We start from the raw sequence: 19,961 nt of genomic DNA, 5'->3' as shown, positions 1-19,961 counted from the left end.
CAGACTGCTGGCTTACTTGTGGTTCCTAGGATACTTAAGAGTAGAATGGGAGGCAGAGCCTTCAGCTTTCAGGCCCCTCTTCTGTGGAACCAGCTTCCAGCTTGGATTCGGGAGACAGACACCCTCTCTATTTTTAAGATTAGGCTTAAAACTTTCCTTTATGATAAAGCTTATAGTTAGGGCTGGATCAGGTGACCCTGAACCATCCCTTAGTTATGCTGCTATAGGCCTAGGCTGCTGGAGGGTTCACATAATAGACTGTTTCTCATTCACCTTATTTACTTTGTTTATACTCCACTCTGCATTTAATCATTAATTGATATTAATCTCTGGCTCTCTTCCACAGCATGTCTTTCTCTCCCCTCAGCCCAACCGGTCGCGGCAGATGACTGCCCCTCCCTGAGCCTGGTTCTGCTGGAGGTTTCTTCCTGGTAAAGGGAGTTTTTCCTTTCCACTGTCGCCAAGTGCTGCTCATAGGGGGTCGTTTTGACTGTTGGGTTTTCTCTGTATTATTGTAGGGTCTTTACCCACAATACAAAGCGCCTTGAGGCGACAGTTTGTTGTGATTTGGCGCTATATAAATAAAATTGAATTGAATTGAAATTGTATGTTATTTTTTACATCAATTCGCGGAGCGGAAGTGGGTGGGGCTGGAAGCGGCCCACAGGCCGCAAGTTTGAACACCCCTGCTCTAAGGTTTTGTATAAGTAATACACTGCTGCATGCCGACTGTACTGACCAACTTCCTTCTTGCAAGAATACATTTTCAAGAGACGATTCTAGCAGTAGAACTGTTTTATTAAATGCACCAAAATTTCTACATCCAAAGATTAATAAATATTAATGATTAAAATAACTAATGATTACATAGAAGTACAGCCCAGTCTAAATTCAAAATAAAATTCATTGCAATAAAGTGAAAAAAACAAAAAGATACAAGATAGGTGAAGGTAACATTGGTCCCCGTGGAAACCAGAACACTTGGGGCAGTGACTCCAGCAGAATCCAGGAATGACATGCGAGATCTCTGTCCAGAAGAGCGCAGTCCTGGGAACAGCTACTGCTACTGGTCCTACTGCGCAGGGCCCTCAAGCTCCCAGGCCTCTAGTAGGACAAAGACTGCCAGGATGGTCTGGATATTCTTGCAGAATCCTAAATTTAAGATTCAGGACTATTCACTGTAAGTTCAAAACTAATCTAAGTGTGACATTAACTGAAACTCTTTACAGGAGATTTTATTGGAATTCTGTGGAGCCGGATCTCAAGGTTTTTAAATTTGATCCTGCAACCAGAAGAGGATCTTTGTGTAACTGCAGCTTCACTGTGATCCAGTGATGGGAATGATTCCAGCCCTGCATGATCATGCTGATGTTTGGACAGAGCAGATAATGAAGTGAATGTTTTTGCACATTGGTAACAGTGAAGCAGTTTCTTTGCAGCGTGGGATCGCTTGTGTCGGGAGTATGAACTGAGATTCCTGAAGCTCTTTTCACACTGGTCACAGCTGTAGTTCCCTTTAATGTGTGTGCTTTCATGACGGTAACAACTACTGGAACGTGAAAAGCTTTTGTCACAGTGTCTGCACTTGTATGGTTTCTCTCCTGTGTGGACTTGTTTATGCATCATAAGGTGACTTGTAGTGGTGAAAGATAACCCACACTGGTCACAGAGGTGCTTTTTAACCCCACTGTGGAAGAGTATGTGTTGTTTTAATTCACTTGTTGTGGGGAAGCTTCTCCCACATACTTTGCAGTAGTTCAGATTGTGTCCAGTGTGTCTACGCTGATGCATTTTTAGGCTTCGTTGCTGATTGAAAGTTTTCCCACAAAGGTCACAGCGAAATGCTTTCCCACCACCACAGCGACGACAGGGCTGAGAACTGGATCCATCTGTGTGGCTCTGCTTCTAAACAAAGACACAAAGACAGAGTAAGTCAGGGAATCCCGTCAACTTTTTATCCTGTACGTCGCCTGGAATAAAGAGCATCTCTGCCAACATCCAATTACAGTTTACTGTTTACATTAGAACACTCAGCTTACTGGATACTATAACTACAATATACCACCAAAATACTACAGTAATGCTCATTTAATACTATAATAATCTTAATGTCATACTGAAGTACTACCACTGTAACACCGCAATAATGCCACCATAAAACTGCAATATCACTACCCTAAACTGCTACTACAATAGTGCTACAATACTAAGGTCACACTATAATAATACTAATATATCTGTCCATGGTAAAATACAAATGTAATGCTACAATAATATTGTAATGTTGCTTTACCACCAATGTAAATGTGCAATTACATCAGTGTAATACTCTAATGCTTATATATTACCAAAAAACCACAGTAATACTACAGTACTGTTAATTTAATGCTATATAACCCCACCATACTATACAGAGTACTGTGGGACTCACTGTAAATGAGCAGTGAGTGATTTTGGACACAGCTGTGTCTGTTAATTTTTCATACGTCTCATTTCAGATAGACTTTCTCCTGCAGCCTTCCAAACAAGTCCCACTTTGACTCTGTGAGCTGGAAAACGGTGGAACAAAGAGAGGACATGAGAGGAAGATGAGATTCTTTCTAAGGTAAAGACTGCTCAGCAAGTGTCCTTTGATAAACTACAAATTTAAAGCTTACAGGTAACGTTATCATTCATTCATATCATTCACAGTGGTCTGATCAAACAGAGGCCGCTCTGCAGGGTGCGTTGGATTCAACCGACTGGGACATGCTTCGCAGCAGCACGGGCGGCGACATCGAGGGGTTTACGGAAACTGTTGTGGGATTTATTGTGAAAGTTGTTGATGACCCTTCACTTAGGAGGACCATCAGGACTTTTCCCAACCAGAAGCCGCGGGTGGATAAATCTGTCCGCGACGCCCTGAGGTCCCGCACCGTTGCCTACAACTCCAGCCTCGCCTCTGGGAACATGGAGGACTACAAGGTTGCATCATACAACGTCCGCAGATCGGTGAAAGAGGCTAAACATCGCTACGGCCGCAGACTGGAACAGCAACTACAACAGTCTGACTCCAGGGGACTGTGGCAGGGACTACGCACCATCACGGACTACAAAGCACCACACACACCCGGTGAGTGCCGACGCTTCTCTGGCTGATGAACTCAACAACTTCTTTGCGCGCTTCGAGTCAGGAAGCCGACAGCCCGCTGCGCTCCCGGCCGGAGGGGCGGAGACACTCACTGTGACGGAGCGTGACGTGAGGAGGGCGTTTAGAAGCGTAAACACCAGGAAAGTGGCTGGACCAGACGGTATTAGTGGACGTGTCCTTAAGACCTGCGCTGACCAGCTGGCACCTGTGTTTACACTGATATTCAACCTCTCACTGAAACTGTGTGTGATTCCCACCTGCTTTAAAAAGTCCATCATAGTCCCTGTCCCAAAGAAACCACACCCCAGCAGCCCCAATGACTTCAGGCCCATAGCGCTCACCTCTGTGGTGATGAAGTGTTTTGAGAGACTCATCAAGACATTCATCACCTCCTCACTGCCCACCACCCTCGACCCACTACAGTTTGCATACCGGCCAGACAGATCCACAGACGACGCCATATCCTTCCTCCTCCACAAGACCCTTTCACACATAGACACTGGTAAGGGGAACTATGTGAGAGTGCTGTTTGTAGATTACAGCTCAGCATTCAACACCATAGTTCCCTCCAGGCTGGTCTCTAAGCTGCTGGACCTGGGCCTGGGCTCATCACTGTGCAGGTGGGTTCACAGCTTCCTGACCAGCAGACCACAGGTGGTACGAGTGGGTCACCTCACCTCATCCTCCCTCACCCTCAACACCGGATCCCCCCAAGGCTGTGTGCTCAGCCCTCTGCTGTACTCACTGTACACCCATGACTGCGAGGCCACGTCAGAGTCCAACGTCATCATCAAGTTTGCTGACGACACTGCTGTTGTGGGACTAATCTCCCACAATGAAGAGACAGCCAACAGGAGGGAGGTCTCCCGCCTGGAGAACTGGTGCCAGGAGAACCACCTCCTGCTCAACGTCAGCAAAACAAAGGAACTGATCGTGGACTTCAGCAGGAAGCAGCAGAGGGACTACCATCCACTTGTCATCAGTGGTGCTGAGGTGGAAAGAGTGGACACTTTCAAATACCTGGGAGTGACCATCTCACAGGACCTGTCCTGGACTCATCACATTAACATCAGTGTGAAGAAGGCCAGACAGCGTCTCTACCTCCTCAGGTGGCTGAGAGACTTCAAGCTCCCACTCAAGGTGCTCAGGAACTTTTACACCTGCACCATCGAGAGCATCATGCGTGGGAGCATCACCACCTGGATGGGAAACTGCACCAAGCAGGACTTCATGGCCCTAAAAAGGGTGGTTCGTTCAGCTGAACGGACCATCAGAACCACCCTCCCCAACCTGCAGGACATTTACACCAAGCCGTGCAGGCTGAGGGCCATGAAGATCCTAAAACAGCCCAGCCACCCCGGACACTCTCTCTTCTCCCTGCTCCCATCAGGCCGGCGTTACCGCTGCCTGAGGGCTAAGACTGAAAGGTTGAAGAAGAGTTTTTACCCACAAGCCATCCGTCTGCTCAACTCTGAGCCCTAACTGGACCATTATTGCACAATGTAAATATTATAATTTATAATCTATAATTCCACGTAAAAGTGTGTATAGTGTATAGTATATAGAGTATAGTGTGAATTACTTATTAGGGCCCGAGCACGAACTGTGCGAAGGCCCTATTGTAATTGCTTCGTTTATTATTATTATTTTTATTATTATTATTATTATTATTTTTATTTTTATTTTTATTATTATTCAGGCAAATGAATTGGCTTTTTGGGGGCTTTATCATATTCAAAAACTCATGAAACTTTGCACATGCGTCACACCTGGTGAAAATTTAAGTATTTTAATGGGCTCGGGCAAGGGCGCGCCCAAATGGCTCGCTAGCGCCCCCTAAACTGGAGCCCCACCGCTGTGTTTCACGTACATGAATGAAACTTCATACACATGTATATCATGTCCAGGCGCACAAAAAATCCTCTTGGAGCCATGCCCTAAACCCAACAGGAAGTCCGCTATTTTGAATTAATTATGCAAATTTGGCGATTTGCAGCCCTCACACTTTTTCTAATAACTCAGAGGTTTTAGACGTTATCATCTTCATATTTGGTTTGTCTAACCTACACCCCCAGGGGAATCTAAATCTCGAAAATGGTGAGTTTTTGCCAAGGGGGAGGGGTCCTTATGCCCTTTGAACTTTGATCATTCGCCATGAAATTTTGATTGCCTCTCATTCATACCTACATGATCCAATGTGCATCAAACTTCTCCAGTAGGATGAGGGTGCCCCCCTGAACACATACATATGACAATATTTAATATCAGTCGCAGCGCCACCTAGTGGGAACAGGAAATGTCATATTTTACACTTGGAGGTCCAGCTCCAAGGTGGTTTAGCAGAACCATCTCAAATTTCACCTGGAAAGCCTTAAGAAGTTGGACTTACTGTGTTTTCAAAACTGTGACTTTTTGACAAAAGGGCGTGACCCTTATGGGACGGCAAAATTCGATGATTCGCCATGAACACAAAATGGCTGTAACTCAAAGCCAACTTGCCCAATCTGGCTCAAACTTCAGTGGTGTGATAAGCATGCTGCCCTGAACACATTCATATGCATAAAGTCCATAAACGTTAGAGCGCCGCCTAGTGGGAGCTCGGAATATCTTAAAATAGCATGTTTTTTGAGTAGCCCCGGAGCTACGTTTTATCTACATGTATGAAAATGTACAGGCTCATGTAACATCCTAAGACGTACAAAAAAGTCTCTTGGACCCATACCCCAAACCCTACAGGAAGTCCGCCATCTTCAATTGAAGGTGTCAATTTTTGCGATTTCCACGCCTGCTATTTGAACGAACTCGTCCTAGGGCATTTCACCCACTGACACCAAATTGGCTCCAGATCATCTACACAAGTAGCCCATCAAATATTGTGGAAATCTTTAAAAAATATTAAACGGCCTTGTCACACCAGGCCATTAAATTTGGCCTTTGTTTTTCTCCCTCACCACCAAAATTGTTTGTGCACTTGTTCGCACATGCTTTGTCTGATCAGGCTGAAAATTTAATCACTCATGTACACACCCAGGCTGAATCCATAACTACAGATTCAAGACTGTAGGCGCAATAGCGCCCCCTACAGAAGCAAATGAAAATTTGTATGACCGTCCACAGAATTAGTTTTGCTCTGAAATACATGAAATATCTTTCACCATTCCTTAAAAAATCCTCATCTATTTGATAAGCATCCTGCCCTGAACACATTGATATGCATAAAGTCCATAAACGTTAGAGCGCCCCCTACTGGCAGCTTTAAATATCATAATATACCATGTTTTTTAGCTAGCCCCTGAGTTACATTTTATCTACAGCTCTGAAATTTTGCACACTCATGTAACATCCTAAGACATACAAAAAAGACTCTTGGAGCCATACTCCAAACCCTACAGGAAGTCCAGCATCTTCAATTGAAAGTGTAAATTTTTGCCATTTTCAGGCCTGCTATTTGAATGAACTCCTCCTAGGGCATTTCACCCAGTGAGACCAAATTGGCTCCACATCATCTAGACAAACAGCCCATCAAAAAAGTCAATCAGACCCATGCCCTATTTTTCATGCTGGAGCAGTGACCACACCCCCAAATATTCCATTGCGTCTATGCCGAGAGCAAAAGATACCTTTTCCTATAAAAGAATTCAACTTTCTAGAGACCCATCACGATCACAAAACCTCCGAGTGCGGCACGGGTCGACGAGCGCCACAGGTCGACGCGCGCGGAGTGCGAGGGCCCGATATCACCGCTTGCGGTTTTAATTTTTATTTTTATTCTTCTTATTTATTTGTGTGTATATATATGGTTGCAGGTACAAAATACATTTCACTGTGCATTGTACTGTGTATAACTGCACATGTGACAAATAAACACTATCTTATCATTTTAGAGTTTTAGTCAGATATTGGATCTGTACAGGATGTTTCATCTTCTAGAACGTTTTCTGAAAGCAAATGAAATTATAATTCCATGTTATTCAAACTTTATACTGGACTGTAACTGCAGGCTAAACTGGGTAGTTTGCAGTGTTGTGGTTCAGTGCCACCAAATGGCGATAGCTGTCATTGCACAAAGACTTCTGGTCCTGTAGAAGTCTGCAGAAGAGGGTTTTTGTTTTGTTTTGTTTTGTTTTTTTGTATTTGCAGATATACAGTTGTGTTCAAAATAATAGCAGTCCAACACAAGTAACCATAGCAATCAATCTTTCTGGTAGAAATCATATTACTACCAGTAGTGTGGTAGAGTCATAGAAAACCAACAGACCCAACATTCATGATGTGCATACTCCTGAGTATGAATGAAAACAGAAGACTACCATTCAAATGGATGGAAGAATACCCAGGATGGGAAAGACTCAGCCAATGATCAGCTCCAGGTGATCAGAGCCAGTCTGATGTTACCTGTGAGTACTGTGACAATTAGAAGACACCTGTGTGAAGCTAATCTGCCGGCAAGAAGCCCCCATAAAATCCCACTGTTAAAAAAAAAAAAGTTTCTCTTACTGTGGTGTCGGGCCTGTTTATCACATACCAGGGAAAATGGATCAGTTTGCATATATCAGAATCCTTGAAGAGGTCATGTTGCCTTATGCTGAAGAGGAAACGCCCTTGAAATGGGTGTTTCAACAAGACAAAGACCCCAAACACAGCAGTGAGCAGCAGCATCTTGGTTCCAGACCAACAAAATTAAAGTTCTGGAGGGGTCAGCCCGATCCCTGGACCTTAATCCCATAGGAAACTTGTGGGGTGACATCAAAAATGCTGTTTCTGACGCAAAACCAACAAATGCAGAAGAACTGTGGAAAGTTGTCACATCATCCTGGGCTGGAATACCTGTTCACAGGTGCCAGAAGTTGGTTGACTCTATGCAACACAGATGTGAAGCAGTTCTCAGAAAGTGGTTATAGTGCTAAATATTAGTTTAGTGATTGACACGAATGCTAATTCCTAAAGATTTTTCAGTTCATAAAGTGAATATTTGAGTTTATAAAGAAAAATGCAGACACTTCTATTTTTTTGAAGAGCCCAACATTCATTTTTCTTCATTTCCTGTAAAGTAATTGGAAAAATCAAACATTTTTCTTCATGTTTTGATTTAGAATATAATGTGCAGCGTCCCCAAAGCCTGGAAATAAAAACTATTATAAGTATTCTGTTTTTTATTCATTATTCATGTTTTTGAATGCAATGCTATTATTTTGAACACAACTGTATCTGCAGAAGAGTTTAATGTCTCAGGCCTGTTTTAGACGACTGTGCCGAGTCTTCGTAGAGCCTGCAATGTAACCTACATAAGTGGCTGAGGCACCTGCATTTGTGTGAGGTGCTTTATGTGTTTATTTATTTATTTACTTATGTGTGCGTTAATCACCATGTTGTCATTTCCCAATGTTGTGCCAATAGAAATTAATGCTGGGGCTTTTCCCCTTCTGGACCCTCACTTATTGTAGTCATTTTTTTTTCCAGGAGTAAACATATTTGTTCCACAAGTTTTTCCACTTCTTGTATATTTCGATAGTTTCTATAATTTCCCTCCCAATGCCAATGATTGGTATCCTATCACTGAAAAATTCAAAAACTTTAGGGTGAAAAAAAAAAACAGCCAGACTTGCATGGGAGGAATTGTGCTGAACAGACTGTGAGCTATCTTAAACAGAGCATAAGCCTCGGCTCCTTTCGCTGTGTGAAGTTTGCATGTTCTCCCCATGTCTGCGTGGATATCCTCCCACAGTCCAAAGACATGCAGTTAGTGGGGTTAGGTTAATTGGTCACTCTAAATTGCCCATAGGTATGAATGTGAGTATGAATGGTTGTCTGTCTCTGTGTGTTGGCCCTATGACAGGCTGGTGACATCTACAGGGTGTACACCCTGCCTCTCACCCTATGATAGCAGGGATAGGCTCCACCCCCACCCCGGATGGATAAAAATGATTTTTTTACTCCTTATACACCTGGCAAAAGAAACAGCCACTGGAAACTAGTATAAATGATCATTTATGCAGAATTAATAATAATAATAATAATAATAATAATAATAATAATAATAATAATAATAATACCTCATATACCAGAAAACTGCCAGAATAAGTTTTAAGCCCTAAAGAAAAGTAAAAATTAAATTTCTTTTGATCACTGAAGCAAAAATTATAAATGAAAATAAAATGTGATTATGCTCCCAGTGCTGCCTTTACACGTGGTAAAATTGCTAACATGCTAATAAAATTTAATCAGCAGGGTTGTTGTAAACAGTCTAAAATTACAAGATCAAAATAAAAATAAAAACACATACCTCACAGTAACTGCACTTGTAGAGTCTCTCTCTGCTGTGGATCTTTTGGTGTACTTTTAAGGTACATTGAGATTTGAAAGTCTTATCACACAGGTCACATTGATAAGGTCTCTCCTCAGTATGGGTAATCATGTGGCTTCTGAACTGTGAGTCTGTTGTACACAGTTTGCCACAATGATCACAACAGTACACATCCTCTTTGGTGTGAATGCGCAGGTGTATATTTCTGCTCCCTATCTGGCTGAAAGTTTTTCCACAATAATTACAGCTGTATGGCTTGATTCCAGAATGGGTAACTTGATGCCTCCGTAAGTTGTTACTATGAATAAAAGCTTTGCCACACTGATCACATCTGTATGGTTTCTCTCCACTGTGGATGAGTTTGTGACTTTTTTGGTGATTCTTCTGAGTAAAAGACTTTCCACACAAGTCACAGCTGAATGGTCTCTCTCCAGTGTGGATGACTTGATGATTTTTCAATGTACACTTATTAGTAAAACGCTTCCCACACTGATCACAGGTGTATTTTTTTCCTCCCTTCCTTCTGTGAGGTTTGTCAGCCTCCTGAGAGCACTGACTTCTCGGTCCATGTTGGTCCTGCAGTGACAGAGACACAAACAAAGGCAGTGAGTGAAATGCAGTCGTGGAACAAACCGAACCTTCAGACTCCATTACAGTATTTCTGAATCTCTAAAGCTCTAAACTCCCCAAACCAAATCTACAGAGGCCTAAACAAATTTCTCAAATCGCACACTCTTTCAGCCAAAGTACTGTTTCAGTGCTGTGCAGTGGTTTAAAACCAGATTGGAAAACTTCAAAAATATTGTGCTTATTTTAAAAGGTCATTAGCTGACTGTAAACTACCTTTTTAAGGATTTTTAAATAAAAAAAAAAAAAAAAAAAAAGGCAGACTAGAAATAGGTCTGAAGTTAGCCAAAACTGTGGGATCCAAACCAGGCTTTTTTTTTTTAATCAGAGGCCGCACAACAGCATGTTTAAAATTTACAGGGACAACACCTGAGCACAGACTGCTGTTTATAATATTGAGCACAGCAGGCCTGACAGTGGGAAAAATTTCTTTAAAAAGACAAGGAGGGATAACGTCATTTGGAGAACCTGAAGACTTCAAGTGACCAACAAGCTCCTGTAGAAATTCCAAAGTTACAGGCTTAAAACTGTCAAAAACAGCAGAGCAGGAAACAGAGACTGAGGCGTCATTCACAGGAGGAGAAATAAGAGTCCTTACAGTGGTGACCTTACTGATAAAGAACTGCAAAAATCTTTCCCAGACATCAGGGGAGGCTTTAATACAGTCAGACTGTGGTGGATTTAAAACAGTGATGGTTTAAACAACACATGAGGCTTGTGACAATTTGAGACAACAATGGTTGAGAGATATTTAATCCTGGCCTCTTTTACAGTTGACTGATAGCGACGCCGACAGTCTCTTAGAATTTGAAAGGACACCTGTAATCTGTCTTTTCTCCACTTCCACTCAGCTCTGCGACACTCACGTCTGACTGAGCGGGTCGTGTCATTCAGCCAAGGCTCATGTTTAGCTTTTGACTGCCTAATCTTTAATGGAGCCACAATGTCAATAGTGTCAATAGTGCAAGTGTTATGAAACCATAAACTCATCTCTAGGGCTGCATAAAATGATTATTTTAGTAATCGAGTATTCTATCGATTATTCCAGCGATTAATCGAGTAATCGGATAAGAAATACTTTTTTTATTAACAGTTTATCTGCATATTTTAACTTCCGTACTGCAGTTTCTCGCCGTGTGAACAAACAGCGGTGAATGGAGCAGCTACAAAGTTCTCTTTTCTTCACCTTAACACTTGCTGATCAGGTGCTTGATGAAGGACCTCCAGCTGTTTCCCAGTAAAGATTTTAATGGTGGTTACTAAAAGAAAAAGCTGCTGTTTTGGACGCTGGAAAAACGTTTCCTTTTGCACTACTTGAGCTCACTGTCTCTTTGCGCTTGCGCAGTTCAAACCGCTGCCTGCTATGAGTGTTTTGAAAAACTAGTGGCTGTGGGAGCCATGGCGCATGTGTGAGTAATGTTGTAATGCTTTGTATTCACAAGCATTCTCTAAAATACGTTTCTGCTGCAGGTCTATATTTAGTCACTAATAAGGGATTAAAGTATAAAAATATTTTGAAGGAGCCCCTCGGTCCTGGGGGGCGGGCCTTCCGGTACCGAACCATCGCTAGTGCTAATGGCCCGCGCTCGCTAGCAAACCAGTTCTGGTAGCTACAGCTGAAGTAAAGACAAAAATAGCAGCTGAAATTCTCAGCGAGCACAACACACACAGACACACAGAGAGCAGTGGAGGCGTGGAAATGCATGTCAGCGACAGTTGCCACCCGTCCCGTAAAGTACGGAACACGGCATGTTACGGAGCCGTATTCCACGGAGTCCCGTAACATACGGGGTTCTGTATTTTACGAGACAGGTGGCAACTCTAGTGATGATCCACTCTGTGTGAAAGGAAATCCATCGCAGCGACGGAGAGCTTTTTAGAATGTGTGCTTGTGTATACGTGAGTGATTCACACTCCAGTCCAGTAGGTGGCAGTAATGCAGTTCTATGTTGGTTTGCCAGCCCCCAATAAACCCACAAAAAAACGTCAGCACTAATGCTGCTAATGCTAGTGAGGAGCGCCGCTTACACCGAGACAGCTGAGCGCTGCAGAGTTTAAACGAAGCATCGACAGAGAAAATTTGTGTCGATAAATTTTTAGAATCGATTTAATCGAGTTAATCGATGAATCGTTGCAGCCCTACTCATCTCCTCCGTACCATCACCTACATACTCAGGAATCACACAGTTCTGTGTGAAAACAGTGGAGAGCTGGAGAGCTGTGGAAGGGTTCATAATCCGGCATCTGCGAGCAGCAGGCCGAGGTTTCCCTACAGTCCAGCCCAGAAATCCCAAACAGGACAGGCTTGTGGTCAGAAAACACTGCCTCACAAATCTCCAGGTTAAGAACGGGCAGACCATGTGTCAAAACAAGGTCTAGTGTGTGTCCACATTCCTTAATGGCACCAGACACAGACTGCACCAGGTTAAAAGAGTCAATGAGAGTCAAAAAGTCCTTTGCAATAGGGTGGTCAGGACAATACACATGGACATTAAAATCTCCAGCAATAAGGACACGATCATAGTTGGGCATAACTTCCGATAAGAACACAGAAAAGTCATTTATAAAGTCCTTATTGTATTTGGGAGACCGATAGACCAGAGCACACAGCACTGTGTGAGAGCGACCCAATTCAAGTGAGAGCAGTTGAAAGCTGGTAAAGGAGGACGGCAGCCAAATTTGTTTACATGAAAACTCACTCTTGAAGACCATTGTTAATCCTCCTCCACGACCTGATGTTCCTGCAGTGTTAATGAAGCAGCAGTCATTTGGTAGGAGTTCCATGAGAGCGCTGGACTCACCAACATTCAGCCAGGTCTCAGTCACAAAGAGGAGATCCAATTCGTGGCAGATGAAGAAATCCTTCAGGACGAACGTTTTGTTTACTAGCAATCTGGCATTCACCAGGCCAATCCGGGCAGGAGCCGGCACGTCCGGAGTGTATGCCATCTGGGGAACACAACCCAGGGGCCAGAGATTCCATGGATTCAGACCACGCCAACTGGGATGCGGAGAGCAGGGACGGCAAGGCAATGACATCTCATCTGGGCTGACGACAGGTACCAAGCAGGTGTTGATGGGGTTCAGTGAGCGCCATGACTCAGAGAGTCGAGGCCCTGATCTGGATTTAACTCCAGAAGCTAAATATAAAGGCTCCAACCCAGCTTTCAGCCTCACCAAAAAAAACAAAAAAACACTGCGTTTCCCTCGGTGGCACCTACGCCCAAAAGGTGCTGGGGCGCGGTAAAGGAAAGCTTTGATATGCTCATAAGAATGGGGGAAGAGTTTTATGCCCACTATGGTCAAACTTGTATAAATGTCTGGAAGAACGTCTAATATCGAGTAACGTACACCAATAAAGCATTGACCACTGTGAGCACCAAGCAGCAAAAAACACACAGCATTACAGAGACAGGCAGACGGCCAGCCAAACACACCGGCACCATCTTTCAAGTTAAATTTCACTTCGGTCCAAAATAGGACAGATTTTGTGGGTTGCCAAACAGCTGAGGTCAGATGTATATTTGATGTTTTGTAGCCTGGAATATAACATTAAAAATGCCACTTTTCAGTCCATACATGAAGTGACCAAAGTGATTCACAAACTTGAGTCAGAGACAGTCACACGTAAGTTTCAACATTTAGGTGACAGTAGTGATTTGAGCTTAGTTGTCTTCAGTGATGTCTCTCTGGGTAATCTTCCAGATCGAGGTACAGAGGGGGGGGCTTTAATTGCTCTCATGGGAAAAACAGGAAAAATTCCCCCTTTGTTTTGGTCAGCTAAAAAGATTAGACGTGTAGTAAGAAGCACACTGGAAGGAGAACCCTTGCTATGTCAGATAGTATTGGAAATGCAATGTTCTTGTCTACGCTCTACACTGAGCTCATTACTAGTAAAGCAGATCAGAATCAGAAGGTTTTTATTGCCATATGGGTGAACAGGTTCACAGCATTAGGAAATTGCTGCGGTACTTCGTGCTTACAGAAAAAAAAAAAAAAAAACAAATAAGTATAAAAACTATAAGACAATATACAAGTATACAAATTGCAAATATACAGAGATATTAGAGCTTACAAAATATACAGTGCAGAGACTAATATTCCACTAATATGTACATCAGTGCAGTCAGACAGGTGCATAGACATAGGGTCATCAGCGTTTGTGGAGGGTGGTGGTAACAGTCTTAGGGTAATTGTTCATGAGTCCAACAGCAGAGGGGAAGAAACTGTTCTTATGGCGGGAGGTTCTGGTCCGTATGGACCGTAGCCTCCTGCCTGTGGGGAGAGGGTCAAAAAGTCTGTGCCCAGGGTGAGAGTGGTCGGCTGTGATCCGACCTGCACGCCCCAGTGTCCTGGAGGTGTACAGGTCCTGGAGAGATGGGAGGTTACAGCCAATCACCTTCTCAGCAGAGTGCACAACGCGCTGTAGTCTCTGTTTGTCCCTAGTGGTGGCTCCAGCGTACCACACAGTGATGGAGGAGATGAGGATGGACTCAATGATGGCAGTATAGAACTGCACCATGGTCCTTGCTGGCAAGTTGAATTTCTTCAACTGCTGCAGGAAGTACATCCTCTGCTGGGCCTTTTTGATGACAGAGGTGATGGTGGGCTCCCACTTGAGGTCCTGGGTGATGGTAGTTCCCAGGAAGCGAAAAGAGTCCACTGTGGTGATGGGGGTGTCAGTCAGGATGATGGAGGGTAGAGGGGCTGTGTGCTTCCTAAAGTCCACTATAATCTCCACTGTCTTCTGGGCGTTCAGTACCAGGTTATTGTGGCTGCACCAGGACACCAGACGTTTGACCTCCATCCTGTAGGCCGACTCATCCCCGTCTGAGATGAGTCCGATGAGAGTCATGTCGTCTGCAAACTTAATAAGCTTGACAGACTGGTGGTCAGAGGTGCAGCAGTTGGTATACAGGGAGAAGAGCAGAGGAGAGAGGACACAGCCCTGAGGAGTGCCAGTGCTGATGGTCCGGGAGTCCGAGACATTCTTCCCCAGCCTCACGTGCTGCTTCCTGTTCATCAGGAAGTCAATGATCCACCTGCAGATGGGATCAGGCACGTTCATCTGGGACAGCTTGTCTTGGAGGAGATCAGGGATGATGGTGTTGAAGGCAGAGCTGAAGTCCACAAACAGGATCCTGGCGTAGGTTCCCTGGGAGTCCAGATGCTGTAGGATGAAGTGCAGAGTCAGGTTGATGGCGTCGTCCACAGACCTGTTGGCTCTGTAGGCAAACTGCAGGGGGTCCAGAAGGGGGGCTGTGAGGGACTTGAGGTGGGACAGCACCAGACGCTCAAATGACTTCATGACCACAGAAGTCAGTGCCACAGGTCTGTAGTCATTTAGTCCAGTGATCCTTGGCTTCTTGGGGACAGGAACAATGGTAGCGGTTTTAAAGCAGACAGGCACGTGGCAAGCCTCCAGTGAGGAGTTGAAGATGTTCGTGAACAATGGGGCAAGCTCGTTAGCACAGTGTCTCAGGGTGGCAGGTGAGACACCATCTGGACCTGGAGCTTTGCGAGCTTTGACACTCCTGAACTGCTTTAGCACCTGGTCCTCCTGAATACAAAAGACTGTGGGGGGGATGAGGGGGACTCTGGGGGGGGAGTCCTTGATGATGTGGGCTTCTCTGAGGTGTGGGGAGTGGGGGAGGTTGGGGGGTGAATATTTGTGTTGGCTGTATTGTAGTTGGGACTGGTGGAGGTGTGAAGGCTGCTGAACTGACCATCAAAACGACAATAGAACTCGTTCAGTCTATTTGCAGTTTGTAGGTCTTCTGTGGAGTGGGGGGTTTTAGGCTTGTAGTTGGTAATCTGCCTAAAGCTTTTCCATACAGAGGCCGCGTCGTTCTCTGAGATCTGCTGCTGTATATTCTCAGAGTGATGTGATCTAGCAGGGGCCACTTCCTTGCTATACCTGTACTTGGCCTCTTTGTAGCAGTCTTTGTCCCCACTTTTAAAAGCCTCCCTCTTCTCTATCCACAGCTGCTTCAGTTTGGGAGTAAACCAGGGTTTGTCACTGTTATAACTCACCCTGGTGCGTGATGGCACAATGCTGTCCTCGCAGAAGTGGATATACGAGGTTACAGTGTCCGTGTAGTCATCCAGACTGTCACAGGCAGCCCTCATTGAGTCCCAGTCTGTAGTTTCGAAGCATGTGCGGAGCTCCTCCACAGCCTCACGGGTCCACTGCTTTGTTGTCCTCACCACAGGTTTTGAGAGCTTCAGCCTCTGTCTGTACGCGGGGATCAGGTGGATCATGTCGTGGTCAGAGAGGCCGAGTGCAGCGCGGGGCACTGCGTGATAAGCCCCGCTTATCGTGCTGTAGCAGTGGTCTAGTGTCTTCTCCTCTCTGGTCGGACATGTGATATATTGTTTATATTTGGGAAGTTCCTGTCTCAGGCTGGCTTTATTAAAGTCCCCAAGTACGATGATAAGAGAGTCCGGGTATGTCCGCTCCATGCACAGAATCTGCTCTGCGAGTGCGCACTGGGCCTCGTGCACGTCCGCATCCGGCGGGATGTAAACAGCAGCCAGTACGAATGAAGCGAACTCCCGCAGAGAGTAGAACGGTTTACAGTGAATGAAAAGATATTCCAGTGAGGGAGAGCAGTGCTTAGCAATCACTGTCACATCCGTACACCAGCCACTGTTGATGTAGAAGCAGACTCCTCCACCTGTAGCCTTGCCGGAAAGCGCAGCTTGCCGGTCTGCGCGGAGGAGATGAAATCCCTCCAACTGGAGCGCGCAGTCCGGTATCTCCTCACACAGCCATGACTCCGTGAAGCATAACACACAGGATTTGGAAAAGTCTCTATTCATGCTCCTCATCAGTGTCAGTTCGTCCATTTTGTTCCTAAGTGAACGCACGTTGGAGAGGAAAATCCCAGGTAAGGCTGTGCGTAATCCCCGTCTCCTTAGCCTCACAAGCACGCCAGCGCGCTTCCCTCTCTTTCGGCGTCTCACTTTCTGGGCCAGAGTGTGTAATAAATCCGCCGCAGATGCGACAAAAACAGGAAATAAATCCGAAGGTGTTGTGGACCTAATGTTGAAAAGCTCTTCTCTGGTGTAAGAATACCCAGAAGAGTGTCCAGACACAGAAATAACGCACAAAAACAAACAAAACAGAGCGCACCGAAGTACCAGGGCATCCATTCGCGGCGCCATCTTGGATCTTGATCCAAGATCTCAACTCTATTCCTCTCATATGCGTTACAGATAATCAGATAATCCTTGTTTGATGCACTTAAGTCTACAATACAGATCACCGAAAAGAGGAGCATTAAAAAACTCCTGCAAGTGAAAACAATCAGAGAGGTTTGCTGGTCACAGTCGCAGCTTGCTGACTGTTTGCCAAAGAAAGGTGCTTCCCCCTTATGCTTCTTCAGGCACTGGAGGGTGTATGGGTATTGTGATGCTACATGCATTATTTAGTTTATATCTGGTTGCAGTTATTGTTTGTAATAATGTTAATCTGTTCATCACACCTAAAAATGTTACTGTGTTCAGACAGACTTTTGTTTTTGGTGACAGTGTTTTTATTGGTCAAGGTAAACCTCTCAACTATTTTTTATTTTCATTTTAAAGAGAGAGGCAGAGATTTATGTAAAATAATTTCAAAGCATTATTTGGACATCCTGATTATGTGGGACAACACTGCAAATGGATGAAAGCCATCCTGGAAACTTGTTTTATCTGTGAGCTAACAGACACAAAGATGAAGATTCCTCACAGGACTACTGCAGGCCACATACATATATTTTCTAATAAATAAAGCAAATCTGAGCTCTCTCTCACTGAGTGTCTCATCACACTGACAGACAAACTCCACAGTGTTGAGCTGCAGTTTGTGATGTAGTTGTTGTTCTGCTCTGCAGCCTCTGTGAGTTTGGTGTAGCAGCACATGAAGCAGCTCTCCACCTTCTGCAGCTTCTGCTTAGAGTGACCCTGAAGCTTGAAGCAGATCTTCAGAGCAGAACAAGGACCACCAGCTGCAGTCCAACACAGTGGAGTTGGAGTGTGTTGAACCACGAGATGAGAGACTCTGGGGATCACCACAACAGCAGCATGAACAGCTACTGGGACAGCATTTCCAAACCAGTAAGAACTGGAATCAATCTGGTTGGAAAACAATGATCTCTAATGAGGAGAGAGTGGAAAAGTGCTATGAAAATATGAAATGTGTAATTATAACAGTAATGAAAATGACATTATAGATACTGTTCAGTGAAAATGATGTATTGTGTGATAAATTGTGGGTTTGATCTGAATCTTGATTATTAATGTCTTTGTTTCAGTGTCCTGTTAAAATGTGACCTTCTTATTTGGTCTTGTTGTAACTTCAGTGCTAACTGGGACCATAGTAAACCAAACCAGCAGCAGCTGATGAAGTCACACAGTTTCAATAATAGTGTAACACTGATATTTTTCTCACCTGTTGTGTTGAACTCATTGTTTCCTCTGTAGAGGCTGAAAATGTTCCTCTGCTGCTCCGTCAGACTCTCCTCCTCCTGATGATCAGCTGCAGGAGAACAGATCTTTATTAGAAGCTACCACACTGCACTGTTTGGGGGGATGAGCCCTTTAAGGATGCATTTGGATTTATACACTGTTGTGGGATACGGCCGGTTCCAGCCTGCTATGTTAGGGTGGGCATCTAGAAACAGGAGGTGGGAAACTTGTTTGAAACTAAGACAGAAGGTCTGAAGAGTAACCCACAGGTTTGTGTTTGGAGTCCCTGTTCGATCTGGACTGGGAGGTTTTCAGGACCGATTGCATGAGTATTGTTAGGGATTATTTTTCACTCAATGAATAAAGAACAACTGTTTAAAATTAAACTCCAGCAAATTTATTAATAAACAGTGGATCAACCAAATAATAAACAATTAAATAATACATTAGACAGAGAGCAACAGACAGAAAGTGCTCACTAACTTCTCCGTCCCAGTGCATCTTATCTTGAGGTTCAGCCACGTCACCATGTTCTGTTATTAATCTGGACAAGATTTCTCTGTATTGATCAAATTGAAAGATCAGGAAGAAGATGCACTGACACCACCGCTGATGAGAGAAATCTGGGTCATGAAAAACCAGCTTGGACCAGATCGAGGACCAAGGCCGTCTCACAGCACCAGAATCTCTTCAGGTAAGTTGTTATGGTTAGTTTAGAGCAGTGCTCTTCTAGGGAGAGAGCCACAGGCAGCTGCTGAGATGCCTGTCTCTCCCCCAGGATTTGCCCATATCTGATCATTTTCTGATTCTTCAATATATAAAATCTTCTGCATGAGAACTAAAGTGTTTAAGACTCATTCCTTCACAAGCAAAAAACACGCTCTAACAGTATACAGATGCTGTGACGTCCTACATCAGCTTCTGTGAGGACAGCTGCACACCATCACACACCTGGGTGAGTTATAGTAATGACGAGCCTGGTTTACAGCTAAGCTGAGGAGGCTGAGGCTAGAACAGGAGGAAGTGTTTCATACTACAGCAGGGACCTGTTACCACTTCACAAGTCTCTCCACCCCCCCATGACTCTCTCCATACCTGAGAGAGATGTAAAGAGACTGTTCCAGAGACAGATACCCCACAAAGCAGCTGGAACAGACCCAGGCCCCATTTCCACTGGAAACGGTGTCATTTTGCTGCATTTCGGCCTCCTGTTTACACGGATACGTTTCAGAAACAAACTGCGTCTACACAAAGACGGTGAAAACAATGTAGTTCCCATTGCCGGGCCACAAGTTGGCAGTGTTTGTTTTCTTTGCAAAGCTTGCACACACATTGCACATGCACAGAGGGAGTCCGTAGGATGCGCCGCAAAGATTTGTTCATTATTTACAAAACGGCCAATGTGAGAGGCTTTGTGTGGACTAGGGCTGCAACGATTAGTCGACATTG

General features: G+C 44.4%; 1 protein-coding gene across 1 annotated transcript; it reads right to left on the bottom strand.

The window, feature by feature from the left end:
- Positions 1-815: 815 nt before the first annotated feature.
- On the bottom strand, positions 816-18,514 carry LOC115776887 (zinc finger protein 883-like). The gene is made up of 3 exons (XM_030724684.1): positions 18,496-18,514; positions 9,414-10,010; positions 816-1,905 (listed from the first exon to the last, which is right to left on the bottom strand). The coding sequence occupies exons 1-3, from the start codon at positions 18,511-18,513 to the stop codon at positions 1,210-1,212; spliced, it is 1,311 nt and encodes a 436-aa protein (XP_030580544.1). The 5' UTR covers position 18,514; the 3' UTR covers positions 816-1,209.
- Positions 18,515-19,961: the final 1,447 nt, after the last annotated feature.

The sequence above is a fragment of the Archocentrus centrarchus genome, unplaced genomic scaffold, assembly GCF_007364275.1.
Source record: "Archocentrus centrarchus isolate MPI-CPG fArcCen1 unplaced genomic scaffold, fArcCen1 scaffold_40_ctg1, whole genome shotgun sequence".
In the NCBI taxonomy this organism is placed as follows: Eukaryota; Metazoa; Chordata; class Actinopteri; order Cichliformes; family Cichlidae; genus Archocentrus; species Archocentrus centrarchus.
This window is presented reverse-complemented; position numbering and strand designations above follow the sequence as displayed.